This window comes from Meles meles, chromosome 7 (genome assembly GCF_922984935.1).
Source record: "Meles meles chromosome 7, mMelMel3.1 paternal haplotype, whole genome shotgun sequence".
Classification (NCBI taxonomy): Eukaryota; Metazoa; Chordata; class Mammalia; order Carnivora; family Mustelidae; genus Meles; species Meles meles.
Genome location: NC_060072.1, coordinates 90,656,785 through 90,679,816, shown reverse-complemented (window position 1 = coordinate 90,679,816; position 23,032 = coordinate 90,656,785). Strand labels below are relative to the sequence as shown.

General features: G+C 40.7%; 1 protein-coding gene across 10 annotated transcripts in view; it reads left to right on the top strand.

Moving 5' to 3' along the window:
* The window catches only part of ATF7 (activating transcription factor 7), an 87,319-nt gene that overhangs the window by 42,976 nt on the left and 21,311 nt on the right, over nucleotides 1-23,032 (top strand). For 8 of the 10 annotated variants that reach the window (XR_006819680.1, XM_046012803.1, XM_046012798.1 and 5 more), the window contains 2 exons: nucleotides 18,543-18,639; nucleotides 22,522-22,640. Coding sequence is in view for 9 of the 10 variants with exons in the window: in XM_046012803.1 (XP_045868759.1) it covers nucleotides 18,543-18,639; nucleotides 22,522-22,640 (216 nt within the window). In the remaining variant the exon portion in view is untranslated. Of the gene's footprint in view, nucleotides 1-18,542; nucleotides 18,640-22,521; nucleotides 22,641-23,032 lie in introns of those variants that run through there. The other 2 variants (XM_046012804.1, XM_046012806.1) reach the window with 2 other exon arrangements.

Below are 23,032 nucleotides of genomic sequence, written 5' to 3'. Positions count from 1 at the left end.
AAAAAAAATTGAACATTTAATCCATCCAAGTAAGTCTCCACTATCTAAAGAAAGGTAATGGGTCTGTTGTTCATGCTTAAGCACAGTTCCCAAGAGTGCCCTGGAGTTTAATGCACAGCCAGCCATTATGTATTTGAGGGAGAAACAGGAATAAAAGAAGATGTGGGTCAACCTAAACCTCCATATGTTACTGAAGAGGATCTTTAACTGTGTCGGATTCAAGAGCAGCATGAAAAGGTGCCTCTCTCTTACCATTTTGTCCTTACCTAAAGCCGGAACAAATGTATAGCCATTGTTTGTAAGAACCCTGTGGCAATAGGTGATGATGAGATGAAGTAATTTATTGGTATACTATGCGAAAGTGAAAATGGAGTTCTGCATTAAGGTATAGCTGATAAATATTCATGAAGATGTGGAATGAGATACTGTCTTCCATGTTCCATTTTCAAGTTCCTTAATAGAAAATGAGGAAGAATCTATATATCCTGAAATTTGTCATATATTTGTTAGAAATGGTTTCAGCTGCAACTACTTCCTGGAGCTTAAAACTTTGTGAACACTTGTAACGTAAGAAGTCGAGAATTAAGATTGTTTGAGCAGCTAAACAAGGTTATTGAGGACCTGGGTTCTTTCTGCCTTTCAGCTCCACCATTTTTAGCATTTACCTTTTAGTCTCAAGTTTGTTGCCTCACAGTCAAGGATGAGCAAGGAAAGAAAAGAAGTAGCACCAACAACTTTTCCTCTTTTAGTTTCCTCTTTATAAGGAAACAGAAGTGTTCCCAGAAGTTCAGTCTTTTATCCCAGCCCCCAGTGGATTTCTGTGGCCTAAACTGTGTGACAGCTTTAATTCTACCTGCATGGGAGGCTGAGGAAGTGAGTATCTGGCTTTTCTGTGTTTATAGTGGGAAGCAAACCAGGGAGAAAGGTTGGGAATGGGGGGATTGGATTAAGAAACCAATAGTGTCTTCCTTAAACCTATTACCTCTTCCCTGTCTCTGCTCCACTGCTGCCCCCTTTCACCCGACAGTCCAGTGTGTAAGGCATTAATTGACAGTAGTCTTTTCAGGATCTCAGAGTCTAATAAGCCATATAGATTTCCAGTTTTAACGTCCTTGGATCCGGAATTTAATTATGGCCTTACTGGAAAAAGTCACTGAGAATATTATTGAAAGGAGAGGGATTCTGGGAAGGTGGCAGAGTAGGAAGCACCAGGAATTGGTCTCCCCTCCTAGACAACAGTTACACTGGCAGAATCTGTCTGATAGAAGTACTCGGGAATTCTGGAGTCTGTTAAAGGCTTATAACTTATAGGGGGAAAGGATTAGAAGGTAAACTGTGGTAAATTTTAATCAATTTCTGTGCTCAGCTCAGTAGTAGCTATTCTCCCCCACCCCCAGGCAGGAGCCAGACAGCTGTGCATGTGTTCTTGGAGCAGCTTATACATAGCATATGGAAGCTAGTATGGTCAGAAAGAACCCTGTCTTCCAAATATCAGATTGCTCCTCTGATTATTCATTGGTGCTCCTGATGTCAGATGTGTAGATGTGTAGATCAGATGTGTCTGATGTGTAGACAGAGAGGTAGGTAGCCATTTTTATTGCACCTCCCCTCATTGTTGCTAGCATCTCTCCATCTGGCTGAAGTGACTTCAAAAGTGACTTTAAAAAGCCTGCACCGCTCCTGCCCACTTTATTCTTTACTTTTCCCCCTTTTGGGAGCCGGACGTTAAAGGCTAAGGCCCTTAGAAACAACTGCATATATAAGAAAATTAGAAAATGATTGTGAGCCCAGGGAAGGGCTCAGAAAAGACCTAAGAAGATAGTAAGTTTATGCCTCAGTCTGATCCTCAGCACAGAAACACCCTACATCAGTCAAAACACTGAAACAATAATAAAAATCAGCAAGGCTTGGGGAAGGGGTAGAATCTGATTTCCAGAGTTACTACTTTATTAAATGTCTTCAAATGCCCAGTTTTGGGGGCACCTGGTTGGCTCAGTTAGTGGAGCATGCAACTTGATCTCAAGGTCTTAAGTTTGATCCCCATGTTGAGTATAGAGATTACTTAAAAATAAAATCTTAGGGGGCACCTGGGTGGCTCAGTGGGTTAAAGCCTCTGCCTTCAGCTCAGGTCATGACCCAGGGTCCTGGGATCGAGCCCTGCATTGGGCTCTCTGCTCTGCAACGAGCCTGCTTCTCTTCCTCTCTCTCTGCCTGCTTGTGATCTCTGTCTGTCAAATAAATAAATAAAATCTTAAAAAAAAAAAAAAAGAAAAGACAAAGATAGAATCTTGAGAACAGCAAAAAGGAAGTGAATTATCACATACAAAGGATCCTCCATAATATTATCAGATTTCTTTTTTTTTCTAAGATTTTATTTTTTTATTTGAGAAAGAGCACAAGCAGAGGGAGGAACAGAGGGAGAGGAAGAAGGAGAAGCAGATTCCCTGCAAAGCAGGAGTCCAGTACAGGGCTCGATCCCAGAACTCCAGGATCATGACCTGAACTGAAGGCAGATGCTTAACAACTGAGCCACCCAGGTGCCCCTGTTATCAGATTTCTGATGAGAAACTTTGGAAGTCAGAAGACAGTGGGATGATATATGTGAAGTGCTAAAGGAAAACAACTGCCAATCAGAAATCCTATAGCCAGCAAAACTGCCCTTCAAAAGTGAGGGAGGGGTGCCTGGCTGCCCCAATAACTGAAATGCATGGCTCTTGATCTCGTGGTTGTGAATTCAAACCCCACATTAGGTGTAGAGATTACTTAAAAATAAAATCTTTTTTTTTTTTAATTTTTTTTTTTAAGATTTTATTTATTTACTTGACAGAAAGAGATCACAAGTAGGCAGAGAGGCAGGCAGAGAGAGAGGGAAGCAGGCCCCCTGCTGAGCAGAGAGCCCAATGCCGGACTCGATCCCAGGACCCTGAGATCATGACCTGAGCTGAAGGCAGCGGCTTAACCCACTGAGCCACCCAGGCGCCCTAAAAATAAAATCTTTTTAAAAATAACAAAAGTGAGAGAGAGGGGCGCATGGGTGGCCCAGTGGATTAAAGCCTCTGCCTTCAGTTCAGGTCATGGTCCCAGGTTCCTGGGATCAACCCTGCATCGGGCTCTTTGCTCAGCAGGAAGCCTGCTTCCTCCTCTCTCTCTCTCTCTCTCTCTGCCTGCCTCTCTGCCTACTTGAGATCTCTGTCAAATAAATAAAAATCTTCAAAAAAAATTTTTTTTAATTTTTTAAAAATTAAAAATTTTAAAAAGTGAGAGAGAAATTACAATATTCCCGGATAAATGGAGACTGAGGGAGTTCATGACCATTAGACCTACCCCCCAAAAAATGCTTGAGGGAGTCCTGAAAGGTGAAAGGATTCTAGTCAGTATCCCAAATTACAAAAAAATCCATTTACAATTGCATCAAAAAGAATAAAAAACTTTGGAATTAACTTAAGGAGGTGAAAGACTTAGTGAAAACTGCAAAAGAATGCTGAAATAATTTAAAGATGTAAATAAATAGAAACACATCTTAGGGTGCCTGAGTGGCTCAGTCGGTTAAGCATCTGCCTTCGGCTCAAGTCATGATCCCAGGGTGCTGGGATCTAGCCCGATGTTGGGCTCTCTGCTTGATGGGGAGCCTGCTTCTCCCTCTCCCTTTGTCTGCCACTCCCCCTGCTTGTTCTCTTGCTCTCTCTCTCAAACAAATAAATAAAATCTTAAAAAAAAAAAAAGAAAGGAAGGAAAAAGTGGAAACACATCCCATGTCATGGATTGGGAGATTTAATATTGTTAAAATATCAGTACTACCCAAAGCAATAAGGTTCAGTGCAGTGTCTGTCAAAATCCCAATAACATTTTTTATTAGTAGAAAACCCATCCTAAAATTCGTATATAATCTCAAGGGACCCTGAATAGCCAAAGCAGTCTTGAAAAAGAACAAAATTGGAGGACTCACACTTCCTGATTTCAAAACTTAGTACAAAGCTACAGTAATCAAGGGGCGCCTGGGTGGCTCAGTGAGTTAAGCCTCTGCCTTCCGATCAGGTCATGATCTCAGGGTCCTAGGATCGAGCCCCACATTGGGCTCCCTGCCTCTCTGCCTGCTTGTGATCTCTTCTCCCTCTTTGTCAAATAAATAAATAAAATCTTAAAAAAGGAAAAAAAAAAAGCTACAGTTACCTAAACACTGTGGTATTGGCATAAAAACAGACATATAGGCCTTTGGAATTGAATAGAGATACCAAAAATAATTCCTCACATACAGAGCCAAATGATTTTTGAGGAGGGTGTGAGGACCATTCAGTGGAGAAAGAACAGTCTTTTCAAGAAACGGTGCTGGGAAAACTGGATCTCCACATGCAAAAAGAATAAACTTGGACCCCCCCCCTTATACCATATATAAAAATTAACTCAAAATGGATCAGGTGGGCGCCTGGGTGGCTCAGTGAGTTAAGCCTCTGCCTTCCACTCAGGTCATGATCTCAGGGTCCTAGGATCGAGCCCCACATTGGGCTCCCTGCCTCTCTGCCTACTTGTGATTTCTTTCTGTCAAATAAATAAATAAATAATCTTAAAAAAAAAAAATGGATCAGGGACCTAAATGTTAGACCTAAAACAGTGAACTCTTAGAAGAAAACATAGGACAAAAGTTTCATGATACTGGGTTTGGCAATGATTTCTTGGAAAAGAAAAAATAAACACATTGAATTTCATTAAAATTTAAAAATTTTTGTGCATTTAAAGACACTGTCGAGGGTGCCTGGCTGGCTCAGTTGGTAGATCATGTGACTCTTGATCTGTTATCATGATCAAGAGTTGAGTCTTGATCTCTCATGATCAAGAGAGGGGCTCATGAGTTTGAACCCTGTGTTGGGCATGGAGCCTACTTAAAAAAAAATAATAGTAATAAAATTTTTTTTTAAAAGACACTGTCAGAGGTGGGTAGGTGGATGGGTTAAATAGTTCATGGGGATTAAGGAGGGCACTTGTGGTGAGCATGGGATGTAGGGAAATATTTAATTGTTATGTTGTATACGTGAAACTAATATTATGCTCTGTGTTGCCTAACTGGAATTTGAATAAGAACTTAAAAAAAATAAAACACACAAATTACATACAAATAAAAAATAAATGACATATCTTTTTTTTTTAATGACATATCTTAAAAAAAGACACCATCACAGTATAAAAAGACAACCCACACAATAGGAGAAAACATTTTTTTTTTTTTTTTTTTTTAAGAGAGAGCATGAGAGGGGAGAAAGTCAGAGGGAGAAGCAGACTCTCCAAGGAGCAGGGAGCCCGATGTGGGACTCGATCCCAGGACTCTGGGATCATGACCTGAGCTGAAGGCAGTTGCTTAACCAACTGAGCCACCCAGGTGCCTTGAGAAAACATTTATTAATCATATATCTGATAAGGAATTAATACCTGGAATATATAGAGAGCTCTGAAACTCAAGAGCAAAACAAATTGATTGAAAAACAAGTAAAGGACTTGAATAGACATTTCTACTAAAAAGATAAACAGATGGCTAATGAGCACATGAAAAGATGCTAAACATTACTAATCATTAGGGAAATGCAAACCAAAACTACAGTGAAATAGCACTTTACCCCCATTAAGATGGCTACTTTAAAACAAACAGAAAAGAACAAGTGTTGACAAGGATGTGGAGAAATTGGAACCCTTGTGCACTATTTTTTTTTTAATATTTTTAATTTTTTTTTAATTTTTATTTATTTATTTATTTGACACAGAGAGATCACAAGTAGACAGAGAGGCAGGCAGAGAGAGAAGCAGGCTCCCTGCTGAGCAGAGAGCCCGATGCGGGACTCGATCCCAGGACCCTGAGATCATGACCTGAGCCAAAGGCAGCGGCTTAACCCCCTGGCCACCCAGGCGCCCACCCTTGTGCACTATTGATGGGAATATGAAATGGTATAGCCAATGTGGAAAACAGTATAGTGATTACTTAACAAATTAAAAATAGAATTACCAGATGATCCAGCAATTCTACTTCTAGGTATATACCCAAAAGAATTGAAGAGATTCAATTGGAGAGATTTTTTTTTTTTAAGATTTTATTTATTTGACAGACAAAGATCACAGGTAGGCAGAGAGACAGGCAGAGAGAGGAGGAAGCAGATACCCACTGAGCAGAGAGCCTGATGCGGGGCTCGATCCCAGGACCCTGAGATCATGACCTGAGCCAAAGGTAGAGGCTTTAACCCACTGAGCCACTAGGCACCCCTGGAGAGATATTTCTTGAAGAGATATTTATACATCCATATTTATAGTAGCATTATTCACAATAGCTAAAATGTGGAAACAACCCAAATGTCTGTCATTGACTGATGAATAGATAAACAGAATGTGGTATATACATACAATGGGATATTATTTAGCCTTAGAAAGGACGGAAATTCTGCAGTATACTACAACACGAATGAACTTTGAAGACCTGCTAAGTGAAGTAAGTCACAAAAAGACAAATCCTCCACTTATATGAGGTACCTAGTGTAGTCAACATCATAAAGACAGAAAGCATCATGGTGGTTAACAGGGGCTGGGGAAAGGGGCAATGGGAAGTTATTGTTTAGTAGGTTTAGAGTTTAGTTTTACAAGATGAAAAGAGTTACAGGGATGGATGGTAGTGATGGTTGCACGACGTATGAGTGTGTTTAATACCACTGAACTGTATGCTTACAAATGGTTACAATGGTAACTTATGTGTATTTTATGACAATAAAAAATTAAAAAGAGAAGAAGAAAAAGATTTATGCTTGCTGGTTTACTATGATACTAGGGAATACCATAGAAAAAGAAGTTGAGATGTTTGGGACTTTGGCTAAGGATATTGATACCTAAAATAAGATTACATTTCTCAGTTGCACTGAGGAGCAAGCAGAATTTACTTATTTTTTTAAAAATATTTTATTTATTTATTTGACAGAGAGAGATCACAAGTAGGCAGAGAGGCAGGCAGAGAGAGAGAGAGAGAGAGAGAGAGGGAAGCAGGCTCCCTGCTGAGCAAAGAGCCCAATGCAGGACTCGATCCCAGGACCCTGATATCATGACCTGAGCCAAAGGCAGCGGCTTAACCCACTGAGCCACACAGGCGCCCCGAGAAGCAAGCAGAATTTAAAAACAAATCACCCAACCTTTCCCAACTTAAACTGATAAGAAATTATATTTGTCACGCTCTTTTCCCTATGGTGCTCAGTCTCTCTTGGAGTGGGCCTATATGACCTTTGGAGCTCAGTTTACATTTTGTTGTGATTTATTGAGTACCAGCAACTTAACTGGCACAAGACACCACCTGTGGGGTCATGATTTTTCACATTGTCATAAACAAAAGGAAGGAATAAGGAACCAAAATTAAAGTTAGTGATCAGGTATGGCATAATGTGTGGGATCGAGCCCCACATCCGGCTCCCTGCTCGGTGGGAAGCCTGCTGCTTCTCCCACTCTCCCTGCTTGTGTTCCCTCTCTCACTGTCTCTCTGTCCATCAAATAAATAAAATCTTTAAAAATTTTTTTGAGGGGCGCCTGGGTGGCTCAGTGGGTTAAGCTGCTGCCTTCGGCTCAGGTCATGATCTCAGAGTCCTGGGATCGAGTCCCGCATCAGGCTCTCTGCTCAGTGGCGAGCCTGCTTCCCTCTCTCTCTGCCTGCCTCTCTGTCTGCTTGTGATCTCTCTCTGTCAATTAAATAAATTAAAAATCTTAAAAAAAAATTTTTTTTGGAAAAAGTATTCTTCTCTCTACCAACTGATTTGTTGTCTAGATTGTAATATACCTTTTCCTCTTGTCAGTTTCTCCAATGGACACGTTATAAAAGGAAGAATCCAGTTCTTCACAGTCTTTGATTCCTGTGGGATGCTGATATTGTGCTCTATAAAATTTAAGTTATTGGGATCCTAAAAGACAGTGCTTAAAAAGATGTGTTTAAAATCACCACTGGTGATTTTAGGAGTGAAGAAAGAAAAGGTTGCTGTTTCTGAATTGACATCTTTTGCACAGAGCATTTTAGTTGGTAGTAAAATAAAGTTCAGCAATGGACTCGGTACCTGAAGAAAGTGAATTGACCCATAAGACATGGTATCAGTGTCCCTGAAAGTACTACAGTAGTACAACTCCAGCATGCCGAAATTACCATAAATGCGTTTCCATAATAAAGGGAATCTGGTATCTAACGAAATAGTGGAGAGGATACATGAGTTCTCATTTATTCGAGTAATAAAGTGTACTTTGGAAATGCTGATGGAAAGGCATCAGATCATTCTGAAAGTGTGCCCTGTTAAAGTCTTAAGACCCAAAGGTGATAAAGTTTTTGAACAGTTATTTTCATTATCACTATATAAAACTTAACCACTCCAACAGGAATTTACTGAGCACCTACTGTGTGCTCACCTCTAGGTCAAGCCCCAAGAGGGAGCAAGTGGGAGGGTAAAAAATAAGTGTAGGAAACGTTTTTAACCCTTTAGAGGTTTACAGGTACTTTAAAGGATCAAACTATGAGACTACATAGACCAAAATTCTAAATTACATGGTATAAACTGTTGAAATACCATACAGGTTTAGGAGAGAGAGATTACTACAGAGGCATGAGAGAAGTGTTCAGAAAGCAATTGAATTTCAGCTGGGCCTTGGAAAAATGGTAGGATTTGAATGAACAGGGGGAGAGAGGAAGACATGTCAGAAAATAGGCAAATTGTGTGGAGGCACCAAACTGAGAACAAGGAGACTTTGCAGATCAGTAGAGAGAGTGACCTGGATAGAAAACATCAGTGAAAGAACAGGAAAAACTAAGTTCTAAAAATACAAGAGGACCAGAAAACTAATGCATTTTATATTCCTTTAAAATCTCCTTTCGGAATGATTTCAGCCCCCTTCTCTTCAGAATCAAGAATTCTTTTCAGTGATTTAAATCCCCTTTGTTGCCATTTTGACTTTTTCTTGTTGTCTTAATTTTTGAAATTTTGTTTCTTATTCTAAGCACCTTGCATTGGAATATTCTCATCCTGCGTGGACCCAGCCTCTAGTTCCATTGGAAAGGTTGGGTATTGGGGCGCCTGGGTGGCTCAGTGGGTTAAAGCCTCTGCCTTCAGCTCAGGTCATGATCCCAGGGTCCTGGGATCGAGCTCCCGTATCCCCCCCACCCTCTACTCAGCAGGGAGCCTGCTTCCTCCTCTCTCTCTGCCTCTCTGCCTACTTGTGATCTCTGTCTGTCAAATAAATAAAATCTTAAAAAAAAAAAAAGAAAGAAAGAAAGATTGGGTATTTAAAATTCCACTCTTGGGGTGCCTGGGTGACTCAGTCGTTAAGGGTCTGCCTTCAGCTCAGGTCATGATCCCTGCTTCCTGGGATTGAGCCCCACATCGGGCTCCCTGCTCAGCGGGAAGCCTGCTTCTCCCTCTCTGACTCCCCCTGCTTGTGTTCCTTCTTTCACTGTGTCTTGCTCTGTCAAATAAATAAAATAAGGGGCACCTGGGTGGCTCAGGGGGTTAAAGCCTCTGCCTTCGGCTCGGGTCATGATCTCAGGGTCCTGGGATCAAGCCCCGCATCGGGCTCTCTGCTCAGCAGGGAGCCTGCTTCTCCCTCTCTCTCTCTGTCTGTCAAATAAATAAATGAAATCTTAAAAAATAATAAAATAAAATAAAATCCCACTCTTCTTTTGGATATAATGAAAATTCTGTCACCATTATACACACAGACAAGAGTTTTGTAAGTTGGGGATGCTTTGTATCACGTGATATATGCTAATTGGCATTTATTCAGCAAATCTTAAATGCCTACTGTGTGCAGGTACTGTTCTAGGTGCTTGGGATGCTTCCATGAATAAACAAATGAAGAGGATCCTTGCTCTTGAAGAACTTTTATTCTACTAGATGGGTTCATTGCTAGACCAACTATCAAATGTCTTTCCTCTTAAAATTACTTCTTTTTTACAGTGGACTAATTTAGTCGGCTGATAGAATCTTCAAGACACTCAAACAGCCTCCTCCAAACAGAAAATTCCTTACTCCCTAGACAGAGGAATTTACGCTAGGTATAATTTGATGGTCCCCCCCCCCCCCGCCCCGCCCCCCGTCCTCTTTTACTGCTCTGACAACATTTTCTCTTGGAGTATTCTGGGAAGTTTCCTGTTCTTACTTTTCCTCTATAAATTACCTTGCTCACACATAACAGCCTATGAGCTGCCACTGCTGTGGCTGTAGCTATTTGTTGAAAACTTCTGTACTTTGCAATGATTCATTCAAGAGCCATGAAGCATTCAAAGCAGGATGTGTGACTCATTTAGTAAATAGCAGCATCTTGAAGGAGGGAACAGGAACCTAGGATTGACTAAGGTACAAATGAAAGTTATGTTGGCTTTGAGGTATGTTTATTTAGTCCTTTGCCTTCTTCTCCCATTCCGTACTTTCCCAAACAAACAAAAGTCTCTTGGATTGGGAATAGAAGCGCTGCAATGAGAATGGGAAGCATTATTAGGACTATTGCAGATCTCCTAGTTTCTCCTTTCAGAATATGTGATCAACTGAAGAGATTAAATAATGTTCATAAAAAGGCGGGTTATTCTTTTCCATCCTGTTTAGCCCTGCTATCACCATACCTTAGATCTTGCTCCCCATAGTTGTTAGGCTTGCTGTGGCTTTTTCATGCAGTTTCCTTTTCATCAAAATATGCCTATGTGGATACTATAATAAAAGAAAGCTATTCTGTCCATGAAGTGCTGTCAGACCCAGAGACTTTGGAGAAGGGGATAGTTAGGTTTCAACATAAGGGAACATTCAGACTATCACAAATGTAAACTCAGTTCCTTGTATTGTTCCCTGATCATTTAGGCATTCAGGGCTCATTTCCTAATAACCAGAGATTCTCGTTTGTCTCCTTCCCCCAGTCTGCTCTTCTAAAACAAGGAAAGGGACATGTATTAATCATAGGTCAAGGCATTAGAGCGTTTTTAAATGTGAGGCAAATCCACATGGAAACGAGCTGTGGTGGCCAAAAACAACATTTCAGGAACGAATTTGGCTAGGGTTTGAGTGCATATTGCACAGAAATTTCATTGGTTATGATACTTTACCAAGGATTTAGCTTAAACCTGTTATATATCTAGTGCCCATATTCTTGTGCCTGGCTCAGAGGATCAATTTGAAAACTGGTATCAGTTGCAGAATGATAGGCAGAAATTTAGCTCTAGTTTGGCTTGAGCTCTCCTTTGCCCTGAGCCTTCTCTTCAGTTCTGTTTAGTGCTGTTATTTCAAAAAGTTTCTGGAAGACTAGTTTAATGGGATTAAGAAAAGAACTCTCTCTAAGCATTGACTTGTTCAGAGTTATTCTGCAAAGAAAAACTGAGTTTTACTCTAAAACCTGTCTTGTCTACCTTGAGATTAAAAATGTAGAGAACTAGCTGAGTACATGCTGTATGCCAGGTACTATACTGTTTTATGGAATTATTTCATTTAAAAGCTTAAGAAAAGGGATATGAGGAAGACTTTTGGGGTACCTGAAATATATATCATGTCTTGATCTAGGTTGTCATTGCATCAGCATTTACTTATATAAAAATTCATTGATGAGGCTCAGTCAGTTGAGTGGCTGGCTCTTGGTTTCAGCTCAGGTCATAATCTCCGAGCCCTGGGATCAAGCCCTGTGTCAGGCTCCATTGCTTATCGGGGAGTAAGGATTCTCTCTCTCCCTCTCCTGCTACTCCCACACATGCACTTGCTCACTCTCTCTTAAATAAATAAATCTTTTTAAAAAAATTCATTGAGCTGTACACTTAATATATATTTTTTGGTGCATGTTATACATCAATTTTAAAAAACTTAAGGGGCACCTGGGTGGCTCAGTGGGTTAAGCCTCTGCCTTCAGCTCAGGTCATGATCTCAGGGTTCTGGGATCGAGCCCCACATTGGGCTCTCTGCTCAGTGGGGAGACTGCTTCGTCCTCTTCCTCTGCCTACCTCTCTGCCTACTTGTGATCTCTCTCTCTCTCTCTCTCTCTCTCTGTGAAATAAATAAATAAAATCTTTTAAAAAATGTAAACTTTTAAGACTTCATTTACTGAGATGTATTCCTGATTTACAGTTCCCACCATCTTTGTTTTTTAGGCCATTCCTGGCCCTTGACTTAGCTCTATTCATTTAGTCAGTTTCCTAGTAGATGGGATTCTGGCTTCTATCACAGAAGGATAGGTGAGAATGAAACTGCCTAGAAACAGAAAGGATTTTTACCAAAGATCTCTTGTGGAAAATTGTTAATGAGAAACTATACTTTCCCTGCCCATTCTGCAACTGATACCAGTTTTCAAATTGATCCTCATGCCCCTGACATTAAGAAACATGTACGAGGGGCACCTGGGTGGCTCAGTTGGTTGAGCAACTGCCTTCGGCTCAGGTCATGATCCCGGACTTCCAGGATCGAGTCCCGCATCTGGCTCCCAGCTCCTTGGGGAGTCTGCTTCTCCCTCTGACTTTCTACTCTCTCATGCTCTCTCTCACTCATTCTCTCTCAAATCAAATCTTAAAAAAGAAAAGAAAAACTTTTATGAAATGTTTCCTAACACTTATTAAACCAGGAAAATCTCCACTGGGGAATAAAAATCAAAATTAGTCCACTTGTTTTGATTTGCTTCTTGTTTATTATCTCTTTGTAACAAGGCAGTGCATGAGAATCCCACCTAATTTGTTCTTCTTCCAATTATAGTGCCTTCTGTCTCCGTCTTCCCAATTTCCCTATCCTAAGTATTTGCAGATCTGTGGTACATCAGCCATTTTATAAAATGAGGTTGGGAGTTTTCTGCCTGTGTTTTTTTCCTTCCAAGTTTTAGATCCAAAAACATGTGTTGGCAGTTTGGCAAGGGAAACTAAAAAACAGTCTTTTTTTTTTTTCCTCTTGTTTCTTTTTTTCTTTCCCTATAACTGTGTAGCAGAATTTCTCAGCAAAGACACAGTTAATATTTTGGGTCAGATAATTCTTTGTTTTAGGGCACTGTCCTGTACATTTCAACATATTTATCAGCAACCCATGCCTCTACCCTGTAGAGGCCAGTAAAGTGCCCCAGGTTGTGATAAACAGTAATGTCTCCAAATATTGCTAAAATGGCCCCTGGGGGTCAGAGTTGTTCCTGGGTGAGAACCACTGCCATATAGTATAAACTGTATTTAGAGAAAATGGGTTTGGGGGGCAAGATTCAAGATTGGCACATGATTAAAATTCCTATCAGGTCTTTGAGAATATTATCTAGATCAGAGCTGTCCAAAAGAAATACAACGCAAACCACATATGTAATTTAAATTTTCTAGTAGCCACATCAAAAAGTAAAAGTAAACAAGTAAAATTAATTTTAATAATGCATTTTATTGGGGTACCTGGGTGACTCAGTTGATTAAGCATCTGCCTTTGGCTCAGGTTATGATCCCAGGCTCCTGGGATCGAGCACCTCGGGCTCCCTGCTCAGTGGGGAGCCTGCTCCCCCGCCCCCGCCTGCTTCTCCCTGCTCGTTCTTTCTCAAATAAATAAAAATTAAAATAATAATAATACATTTTATTTAACCCAGTATATCCAAAATATTATTTCAACATGTAATCAGGAAATTAATGAGATACTTTACTTTTTTTTTTTTATCATTTTTTGCACTGCATCTTTGAAATCCAGTGTGCATTTTCAATTTTAGTGCATCTCAATTCAGACTAGCCCCATTTATTTATTTATTTATTAAAGATTTTATTTATTTATTTGGCAGACAGAGATCACATGTAGACAGAAAGGCAGGCAAAGAGAGGGAAGCAAGCTCCCCGCTGAACAGAGAGCCCAACGCGGGGTGCAATCCCAGGACCCTGAAACCATGACCTGAGCCAAAGGCAGAGACCCAACCCACTGAGCCACCCAGGTGCCCCATTTAAAGTGCTCAGTAGCCATGTGTGGCTAGTAGCTATCATATTGGGTAGAGCAGATCGAAAACATCTTGGTCTATAGGGTGCACATAATTACCACATAATATTTCTCACCCATTTATGCCAAGAAGCTGCCCTGATGCATTTACTTGAGCAAATTAGATGCTAAACCATAGTTACTATACAGATCTTCTCCCAAGGCATATAAACTGCCTTCTTGATTCAGTATGACTTGTATTCTTCAGTCTCCATTTTGAATGGTAATCAGCCCTCTGTTATCTTGGAGATGGCTAGTATCTACATATTCCTTGAAAATTATCATTATTTACCCTACAGGCAGAATGAGTGTTCCTGACTGGCTCTTTGCCAAAACCTTAGTCATAGGTAAGACGAAAGAACAAGGGAAGACCCATTAAGGGTATTAACAAATGAGAGAATTAGATTTTTTAATGGGCAATAATTCAAAGAGGAAATCCTTTTGAGAACCCCTCCACCCATTTTAATTCAATAGAATAATCTATCTAATAAGGTCAAAATTTTTATCGCTTAATGATTTTAGATATTTTAATTGAGAAATTGCTTTCAGAGGGATCATTTACTAAGCACACATTTCAAGACTGATTTAGAGAATTCTTAAGGGTTAATTTTTTTTAATTTTTAAAACAATTTTAAGGATTTTATTATTTTTTCTTCATGTAATCTCTACACCCAACATGGAACCTGAACCTATAATCCAGAGATCAACAGTCACACGCTCCACCAGCTGAGCCAGTCAGGCTCCCCCTTAAGGGTTAAATTTTAATAAATGAGAAAGAATATAAGGAACAATAAAAATAATAGCCAGATCAACATTCACTTTAATAAAAAGCTTTAGTATACTTTTATTATTCCCTTCCTACTCTAGCCATATAAAAATTGTATTAGAAATTATAAGGAGAGGGGCACATGGCTGGTTCTAAGGATTTGAGCTTATTACTTCTGATTTTGACTCAGGTCATGATCTCACAGTCATGGGATCGAGCCCCGAGTTGAGCTCTGCTCGGAATTGGCTTGAGATTCTCTCTCCACCTGCCCCTCCCTCTGCTTGCTCACTTTCTCTCTCTCTTTCTTTCAAAATAAATAAAATCTTTTTAAAAAAAAAAAGAAAAGAGAAAGAAATTATAGGGAAAGATGACTGAAGCCAAGACCAGGCCAGTGCTCTGCTTCTTAAAATTCTGCCCATTTGCCTTCTCCTCAGAAGCTCACTACCTAATTTAGTCAGGGATTCTTAACTTTTATGGTGTCACGACCGCCCCCTCTTGGTAGTTTGGTGAAGCCTGTGAATCCCTTTTCAGAATATTGTTTTTATTTTTCAGAATATTACTTGTAAATTAATAAAGTAAAATACATAAAATTACAAAGCAAACAAATTATTTTGAAATACAGTTACCAAAAATATTTTTAATATTTGATAATATAGGGGGCCGGGGTGACTCAGTCCCTTAAGTGCCTGACTTAGGCTCAGATCATGATTTTGGGATCCTGAGATCGAGTCCCACGTTGGGCTCTCTACTCGATGTGGAGTCTGCTTGTCCCTCTCCCTCTGCCCCTCCCCTCGCTCGTGTGTGCACGTACTTGTGCATGCACGCACTCTCAGTCCAATAAATAAATAAAACCTTTTTTTTAAATTTGATAATGTCAGAGCGCTTGGGTGGCTCAGTGGGTTAAAGCCTCTGCCTTCGGCTCAGGTTATGATCTCAGGGTCTTGGAATCGAGCCCTGCATCAGGCTCTCTGCTCAGCAGGGAGCCTGCTTCCTCCTCTCTCTGCCTGCCTCTCTGCCTACTTGTGATCTCTGTCTGTCAAATAGATAAACAAAATCTTTTAAAAAATTGATAATGTCATTTGTGTGGTATTTAATTAATGCATTAGATAACAAGTTCTAGTGGTAGGTCTTGTGATTCCCATAGTTTCAAAGTAGCAATGAGTATAAAGGACATTTTGATATATGTGATAAGAAGATATGTGTGATGTCTATTCGAGTTAGAGTTAGGAATGTTAAATTTCAGAGTTTGGTGAGAATAAAGATGTAATTTTTTTCTTATCCATGATCATGGTTATCAAGCCCTCTGAGATGCCAATGGATGGGAAATCCCTTTTGGCCACCTTCAGTTCTTTTCAGATCCCAGCTTTTGATTGGGAAAAATTAAATAACTCAAGGAGAGAACAGGACAGCATGGAAGGAAGTGTGGACTGGGGTTTGCAGTGGAACGGAACCAGAACTAGAGGCCAGATAAGACAATCGGGACGGTGTAGCAAAATTGTAACAGAAGGGGAGTTGCCTTTAAAAAAAAAAATCATTTTTAAGGTTTATTTATTTGAGAGAGAGAGCACGACCAGAGAGGGAGAGAGAAACTCAAGCAGACTCCACTACTCATCATGGAGTCCGGCATGAGGCTCTATCTCATGACCCAGAAAAGAGAACTCGGCCTGAGCCGAAACCAAGAGTCTGCCACTTAACTGACTGTGCCCCCTAGGCGCCCCTATGTGAACTAAAATATTAAGTGATCCTAACCAGAGTAAAACCTGATGGAGGTTTCAAGTCTTTTCTCTCAGCTTAGTTTTACGCAGACTTTATTTTTGATAGTAGAAAAGGACTTTTACTTAAAGGTCATTCTTCTAGATTCCAGAACATTGTGCAGAATTTTTCAAGCTACCTATATGAAGCTTCCTTGAAGTACTTATAAACATCTTTTTGGAAAAGATTATTAGAACATTACCAGTGTTTTGAAATTCTATACCTCTGCCTGATCCACTGCTCTTCCCCTAAAATGTTGTTTTTTCTTTGTTGTAGACTAGATTCTGCTCATTTCCTTCTACCAAATACCTGGCAAGCCCAGAACCTCAAGAGTGACTTATTTATTAACCCACAAATATCATACTGCTGGTTAAAATCATTCTCTTCCTTTTTTTACCCTCAACCCCAGCCATTTTTCCTTTGGCAGAAATCTGTGAAGGAAACAGTTGATGCCTACGGTTAACCAACAAACTTTTAGTTTAGAAAACTAAAGTTCTTGGATAAATTCCCCCATACTTTATCAGTTTTATCCTGGATCCATCAGAAACCACTCTGAGGCAATCTTGACAGTTTTACTTTTTGGTTCTTCATCCTCTTAATTGAAAATTCACTTTTCCCTACAGGCCTGGAATCCTAGCCTGGGAGGATTTTACACCTTAAGCTAGGTTTAGTGCTGATAGGGCTCTGAGCAAATTTGGGGAAAGTATCTACTTCCAGGTAAGATACAGAAACTTAAACTGAAGTTCAGTGGTACTTTCTTGACTGGAGAGGAGCCGGGATGGGTGGGGCTAGCTCCTGTGTATTTGGTTTGCAGTCAAGAAGCACTGTGGAAAAAAGAGCTAAAGGTATAGTGTTTGGTGGGAAATGGGTATGTATCTCATGAGGAAAGTAAAAGGAGGGGACTAACCAGTCATTATTTTTAGAAACAAAATGACAAACAGAAGCATGTTTCAGAGGCTCGCTGGTGAGGGAGCTGTGGGAAGCTGCAGCATCCAAGCTGTTCCTGTGTTGCAGGCATGTTTTAACGAAGGAACCGGGCCAGCCAGCCTCAAAGGGAATTTTGAGGGAATCATTCTTTTGAATTACTGCTGTTCATCTGTTCTCTTCACCTCCCCAGCTTTAAAGAAGGGGTGGGAGCATGAATTACTGTCCAGTAACCCTGTCTTACATGTCGTAACTGAGGCCAACCTAGCCTCGCCTTTTCATTGTCCTTTCACTCAAACCCCTAAATAAATAAAGCCTCTACACCATCTCCTTTTCCCTTCCCTCGTCCTGCCTACAGGGTCCTTCCTACCCTAAAAAAAAATTTTTTTGCTTGCATTTTTATTCTGTCATTCTATAGCCAGCAGCATTGCACTGGCCCCTTTATGGCTGCCGGAGCCCAGGCGGGCTGCCCGATGAGGGGAGACAGCATTTGGCCGATGGGGCTGGTGTGTGCCATTACTGCTGGCCATTGGGCCTCTGTCCTCTACGGCTCCATCCTGGCTCATTAAAACCCTGAGCCAAATAGCTGGGCAGGCGCCTGCTGCAGCACTGTGGGGGCCAGGAAGTTAAATGGTTCTCCTAATCCTGCATAATTTATCTCCCTGTTAGCCCCCTCATAAATAGTCCAGTTCAGCCCCACTGTGGAGAGCTTCATTCTGAATTTCCTATTTTTGTGATGACCAATGAGTGTCCAGCTTTTCCCTTCTTCCCTCTTTATTATTATTATTAAAAATTATTTCCCCCTTGTTCGCCACGAGCCTTGCCTAAATGTTTTTTTCATTTGGAGCCTCCTGCCTGGACCCCACTTCACCAGCAATCTGTCCACTTCTCTCATTTGGACCTGATACCACAGAGCAGTTGGTGCTGCGGCCCTCCTCTTCTCCTCTCCACACAGCTTTCTAGTGCCTCTTTTTCCCCTTCACCATTTTCTCCTTTAATCCCTCTCCTCTCCTTTTCCGTCACTTCCAATTTTTTCTCCTTCCCATTCCCCTTCCAGCCCCTCTGTCCAGGGACCATCCTTATTGCAGGACGTTTAGTAGGACATTTTAAAAGGGCAACTGAATCGCGCTTTTTTTTTTTTTCACATCTCTGTTTCTGTTTCGTTTCAGAGATTTACAAACGAGGACCACCTGGCAGTTCATAAACACAAGCATGAGATGACACTGAAATTTGGCCCAGCCCGAACTGACTCAGTCATCATTGCAGGTACTTGCTGCCCCCGAAGCCACGTGCCTTGATATCACCAGACAGTTAAGATTAATACCAGGGACCAGATGTACTGGGAGCTCTACTCCCCTTTTCCCATTAAGAGCCCTTATGTGATCTGCATTTAATCAGGAAAAAGGAACACTAAATGCTCCCAAGTTTCTATTGTGCCCTCCATTCTGTTTTAAATACAAGATTGGGTTCTGCGGTTTTTGAGGTAGGTGTGTTGAGGTTTCGTCTTGGCTTTTTTCAGCCTATTCCCTCCTTGCCTTCTTTTTATTAAGACTTCGTAAGATTTACAGACAAAAGATGCCTTTGACATTTCTCCCTACCCACAGTGAAGGGGTGAACAAAAGAAAGCAAGAAAGCCGACCTAGCCTGGCTGCTTCTCTTCCACTGGGTGTCAGTTTCCCCCAAGCAGGTAGATTGTCAGTTCGTAAATTCAGCTTGGCTTGTGAACCGAGACAGCCCTGAGGGCACATTTCCAAAGCTCAAACAAGACATTTAGTCAATGGGACTTTTCTAAGCCAATCTGGGTGACCTGGAACCTCTTGCTGCTTGTTTTAGATGGTGTCTTGCTTACGTATGCCATGCTCAAGGGAGCATTCTCAGAAACTGCTCTCAAATTGTGCAGCAGTTCTACTGTGCCATTTTCAGCTAGACAGACATACAGAACAAAGTGGGCCTTTCCTTTCAATACTGTGAGGGGTTCTAATTTAGCCTGAGTTAAGCAGGCTTACTGCAATATTAGTCTGCTAATTTAGTTGATAGTTGTTACATCAGTTCATAACTCAGATAAGACACAATTTTTCTAAATATTACTAACCAAGTGCAACCCAAGATATAGTGAAGGAAAGAGAGAACCTCCTGCTCCATGCTTTTATATGTGAAGAAAGGAACTTGCCCTTACACATCTTCTAATCCTTATTAATTCAGCAAATACTTACTGAATAGCTACTGTGTGCATCAGCCACTTTGCTAGGAGTTTATAGATTATAATTCCTGGAAAAGGACATAAGTTGGGGACATCGTCATTGATGATCTTAAAAAAACCTGGAGAAAATCTTAGGGAAGAGTGGATATGGTATAAAAATACATGTAGGTGGACACCTGGGTGGCTCAATTGGTTAAGCAACTGCCTTCAGCTTAGGTCATGATCCTGGAGTCCCGGGATTGAGTCCCACATCGGGCTCCCAGCTCCATGGGGAGTCTACTTCTCCCTCTGACCTTCTCCCCTCTCATGGTCTTGCTCACTGTCTCTCTCTCTCTCAAATAAATAAATAAAATATTTAAACTATATGTATATGTAGGTAACATGTACTTAAATTTATTAAGTCAAGGCACATATACATGAAAAAAATTTTAGAGTTTGCGGTCAAGTACAAGTGATAATTCAAACGTATAAATACTAAGAGAATGAATATTAAGTGGAATTAATCAGAGAAAGTTTATGAAAGAGGTACATTTGAGACAAGATTATCAGTTTGGAAAGATTATTTCAAAGGTGGGAAGTTCTATGCCAAGTCTCTAAGAGTGATGAGAGAAATCAATGCAGGACAGTCCCAAGGAGAGAAAGTGTTTTCCTGTTATTCTTTGCATTCTGTTCTGGAGTGCTCATCCCATTGCACATGACTCCAGTTATCCTGTTGAGGAGGATAATTCTCATTTCTCTAAATTGAGACTTTGTGTCTGACATGTATTTCAATCCCTTATTGAACACTTACTTGGTTGTCTTTCTGTCCTTCAGATCTTCATGCCCTGCCACACCCCATTTCTGAACTTCTCTCCTTGTCTCCTAGACCTTCTCCTTGTTATTCAGTGATATCAGTAGTCTCAAAATTTTGAGTTGGTAAAAAATAAAAAAATCTTGAGTTGTTTTATTCTTTCTTCACATTCTCTCTGTTCTGTTTCTCCCACTACCCTCATTATGCTTGGGTTTCTCCAAAGCTGGTCTCCTTGACCAGTCTCTTGTTCTCGTCTTGCATTCTCTTGAAAACCCAGTCTTGGGGCACCTGGGTGGCTCATTTGATTACACGTCTGCCTTTGGCTCCAGTCATGCTCCCAGGATCCTAGGATTGAGTCCCACATCAGGCTCTCTGCTCAGCAGGCAGCCTGCTTCTCCCTCTCCACTCCCAACTCTTTTGTCATTAATTTGTCTTTATTTAATTACTACAACAAATTTATTCCCTACTGCACATGGCGCCTAGTTTTGTGTATACTGTGATGCTGTCTATGTATATTGGTTTATTTCCTCGACTAGAAAACATTTCTCTGCTCCCTAGGGCAAGAGCCATGTCTTACATTTGGCAAAATTCCTATACTGGTAACCATCTTCTCCCCCAAATTTACTCACAATTGTATTTGCATATAGCATCAAAACATGTAGAAAGTATTCAGTAAACACTTGTTGATTCCTTTAGAATCATCAGAGCACACTAAAGGTTTTCTTACGTATTTTCTGGCTGTTTAGTTGTTTGTTCAGGAATGGGAGCAGCTTGTATGTCTCAGGTCAGAGAAGCAAAAGGCCCTCTTCTGTCATCGCCATGCCCTTAACTGCCCTGTCCTGTTTCACTTGACTTGTGATTTTTTGTGTGTGTCCTTACTGAAGTACTTTTGAGCGTAAAGGATGATATTACCTCCATTCACCCGGGGATGGAGAGAAAGTGGCTTCATCATTGGCCAACCAAAGCTGCCAGAGGACCTTTTAAAACTATTTTGGGAGGTAGTGGTAACTTTTCCAAACACTCTGATTCAGAAGAGGTTTTGTTTAAATTAAAAAAAAAATTTTTGCTGTTTCCATGGAAAATCCCAGTGGACTATTTCCAATCGATCATGCTAAAAGGAACAATTTTATTCCCAGGTCTCACTCCTTAAAATGTCTTTTAAACATTGTTCTATTTCTGTCATTCAGTTTAGCGGTTTGGGGTATGAAATGAATCCCTGAGGGGACTAGCATGTCAAAGAAAACCAACATAATAGAAGTTTAGATCAGGGAACAGGATTCAACTGACCTAAGAGAGAAAAACTAGAAAACCAGAATGGGGAGAGAGGAGCTCAAATCTAAAATTCAAGTTACTTGTAAAGTTTACACGGGTTGCCGATCACCTTCCTCTTCCCAGGGGCAAAGGCACTGTTGAGGAAAGATTTGTGCCACCCCTGAGAGGATATTTCGGCTGGCAAAGCTAAATTCAAATATCCTGGTTTCCGGAATTTGCTCTGAGCCCAGGTTTCTGTGAAATGAGCTCTATTGTTTGCAGTTTCCTTTTCTAGCTCATGATCTTGCTGTCTTGTTCCTCAGCCCCAAGATTTGCCTGGAATGCCTTCAGAAGGTAACAGACCCTTACCTCAGTGACCACTGAAAGACAAGGCACCATTTCTTATTTGGTAGCTTTAGCAAGCAAACTCAACCATCTGATCCTCAGTTTCTTCTCCTCATCAGATTTTAACGTCCATCTGCTTATACCTGCTCACTTCAGACCTAGCAGGGAGTAAGTTTAAAAGAGAAAATGTCACTTAACTGTTCTTGATTTTCAGATCTGGAGGTTTCACAAATTCCACCTGGGTGGGTGGTTTGGTTTTGTTTTGTTTGGTGGGTGAGGGAGCTAAAACCAGCCTCTGGGAAAAAGGGGGTGACAGGGAGAGTCACACAACAAAACATTGTTCTGTCTTCCCTCTGCTGGCCTCGAGGCAGCACAGCACAGACACCCTCTGGTGGCCTAGTGCTGGCCTTCACCCGCTGCAGCTCCGTAAAAGCAAATTTGCCCTAACACAGAGACTCTTTCCAAATAGAAGAATAAAAATGTTTTCTCTGTATACTGTCAAGTTTTAATTTCAGGTCAAAACTAAAGTAAAGTTTCCTTTTTTTCTTTTTCATGTCTGCAGATCAAACTCCTACTCCGACTAGATTCCTGAAGAATTGTGAGGAGGTGGGGCTCTTCAATGAATTAGCTAGCTCCTTTGAACATGAATTCAAGAAAGCTGCAGATGAGGAGGAAAAAAAGGCAAGAGGCTGGACTTTTGCTGACAACCTGGCGGTGTTCAGATGGAGGCTATTTTCATTGTGCCCTGGGATAATTTGCTTAGTCGGTTAAAGCACACAATTACGGGCTTCATTCTTTAGAACCAGATGATACCCAGTAATCCAAGTCAGCCTTCATGTCTTTAGGGGGTCCAGATGATGGATCAGTACAAGTCTGTCTTTAGCAAAAATTAGGCTGCTTGCCCTTTCAGTGGAGCATTAATTCAGTAATCTCTCTCTTTTTTTTTTTTTTTTAATTTCTCTTCTGAAAATGTTAAGGATGTTAAAAGATTATAAATTACTCAGATTCTGTGAGATAATATGTTTTGGGGTCACATCTCTTACTTTTTTCTGAGCTAATCAATCTTCTTACCT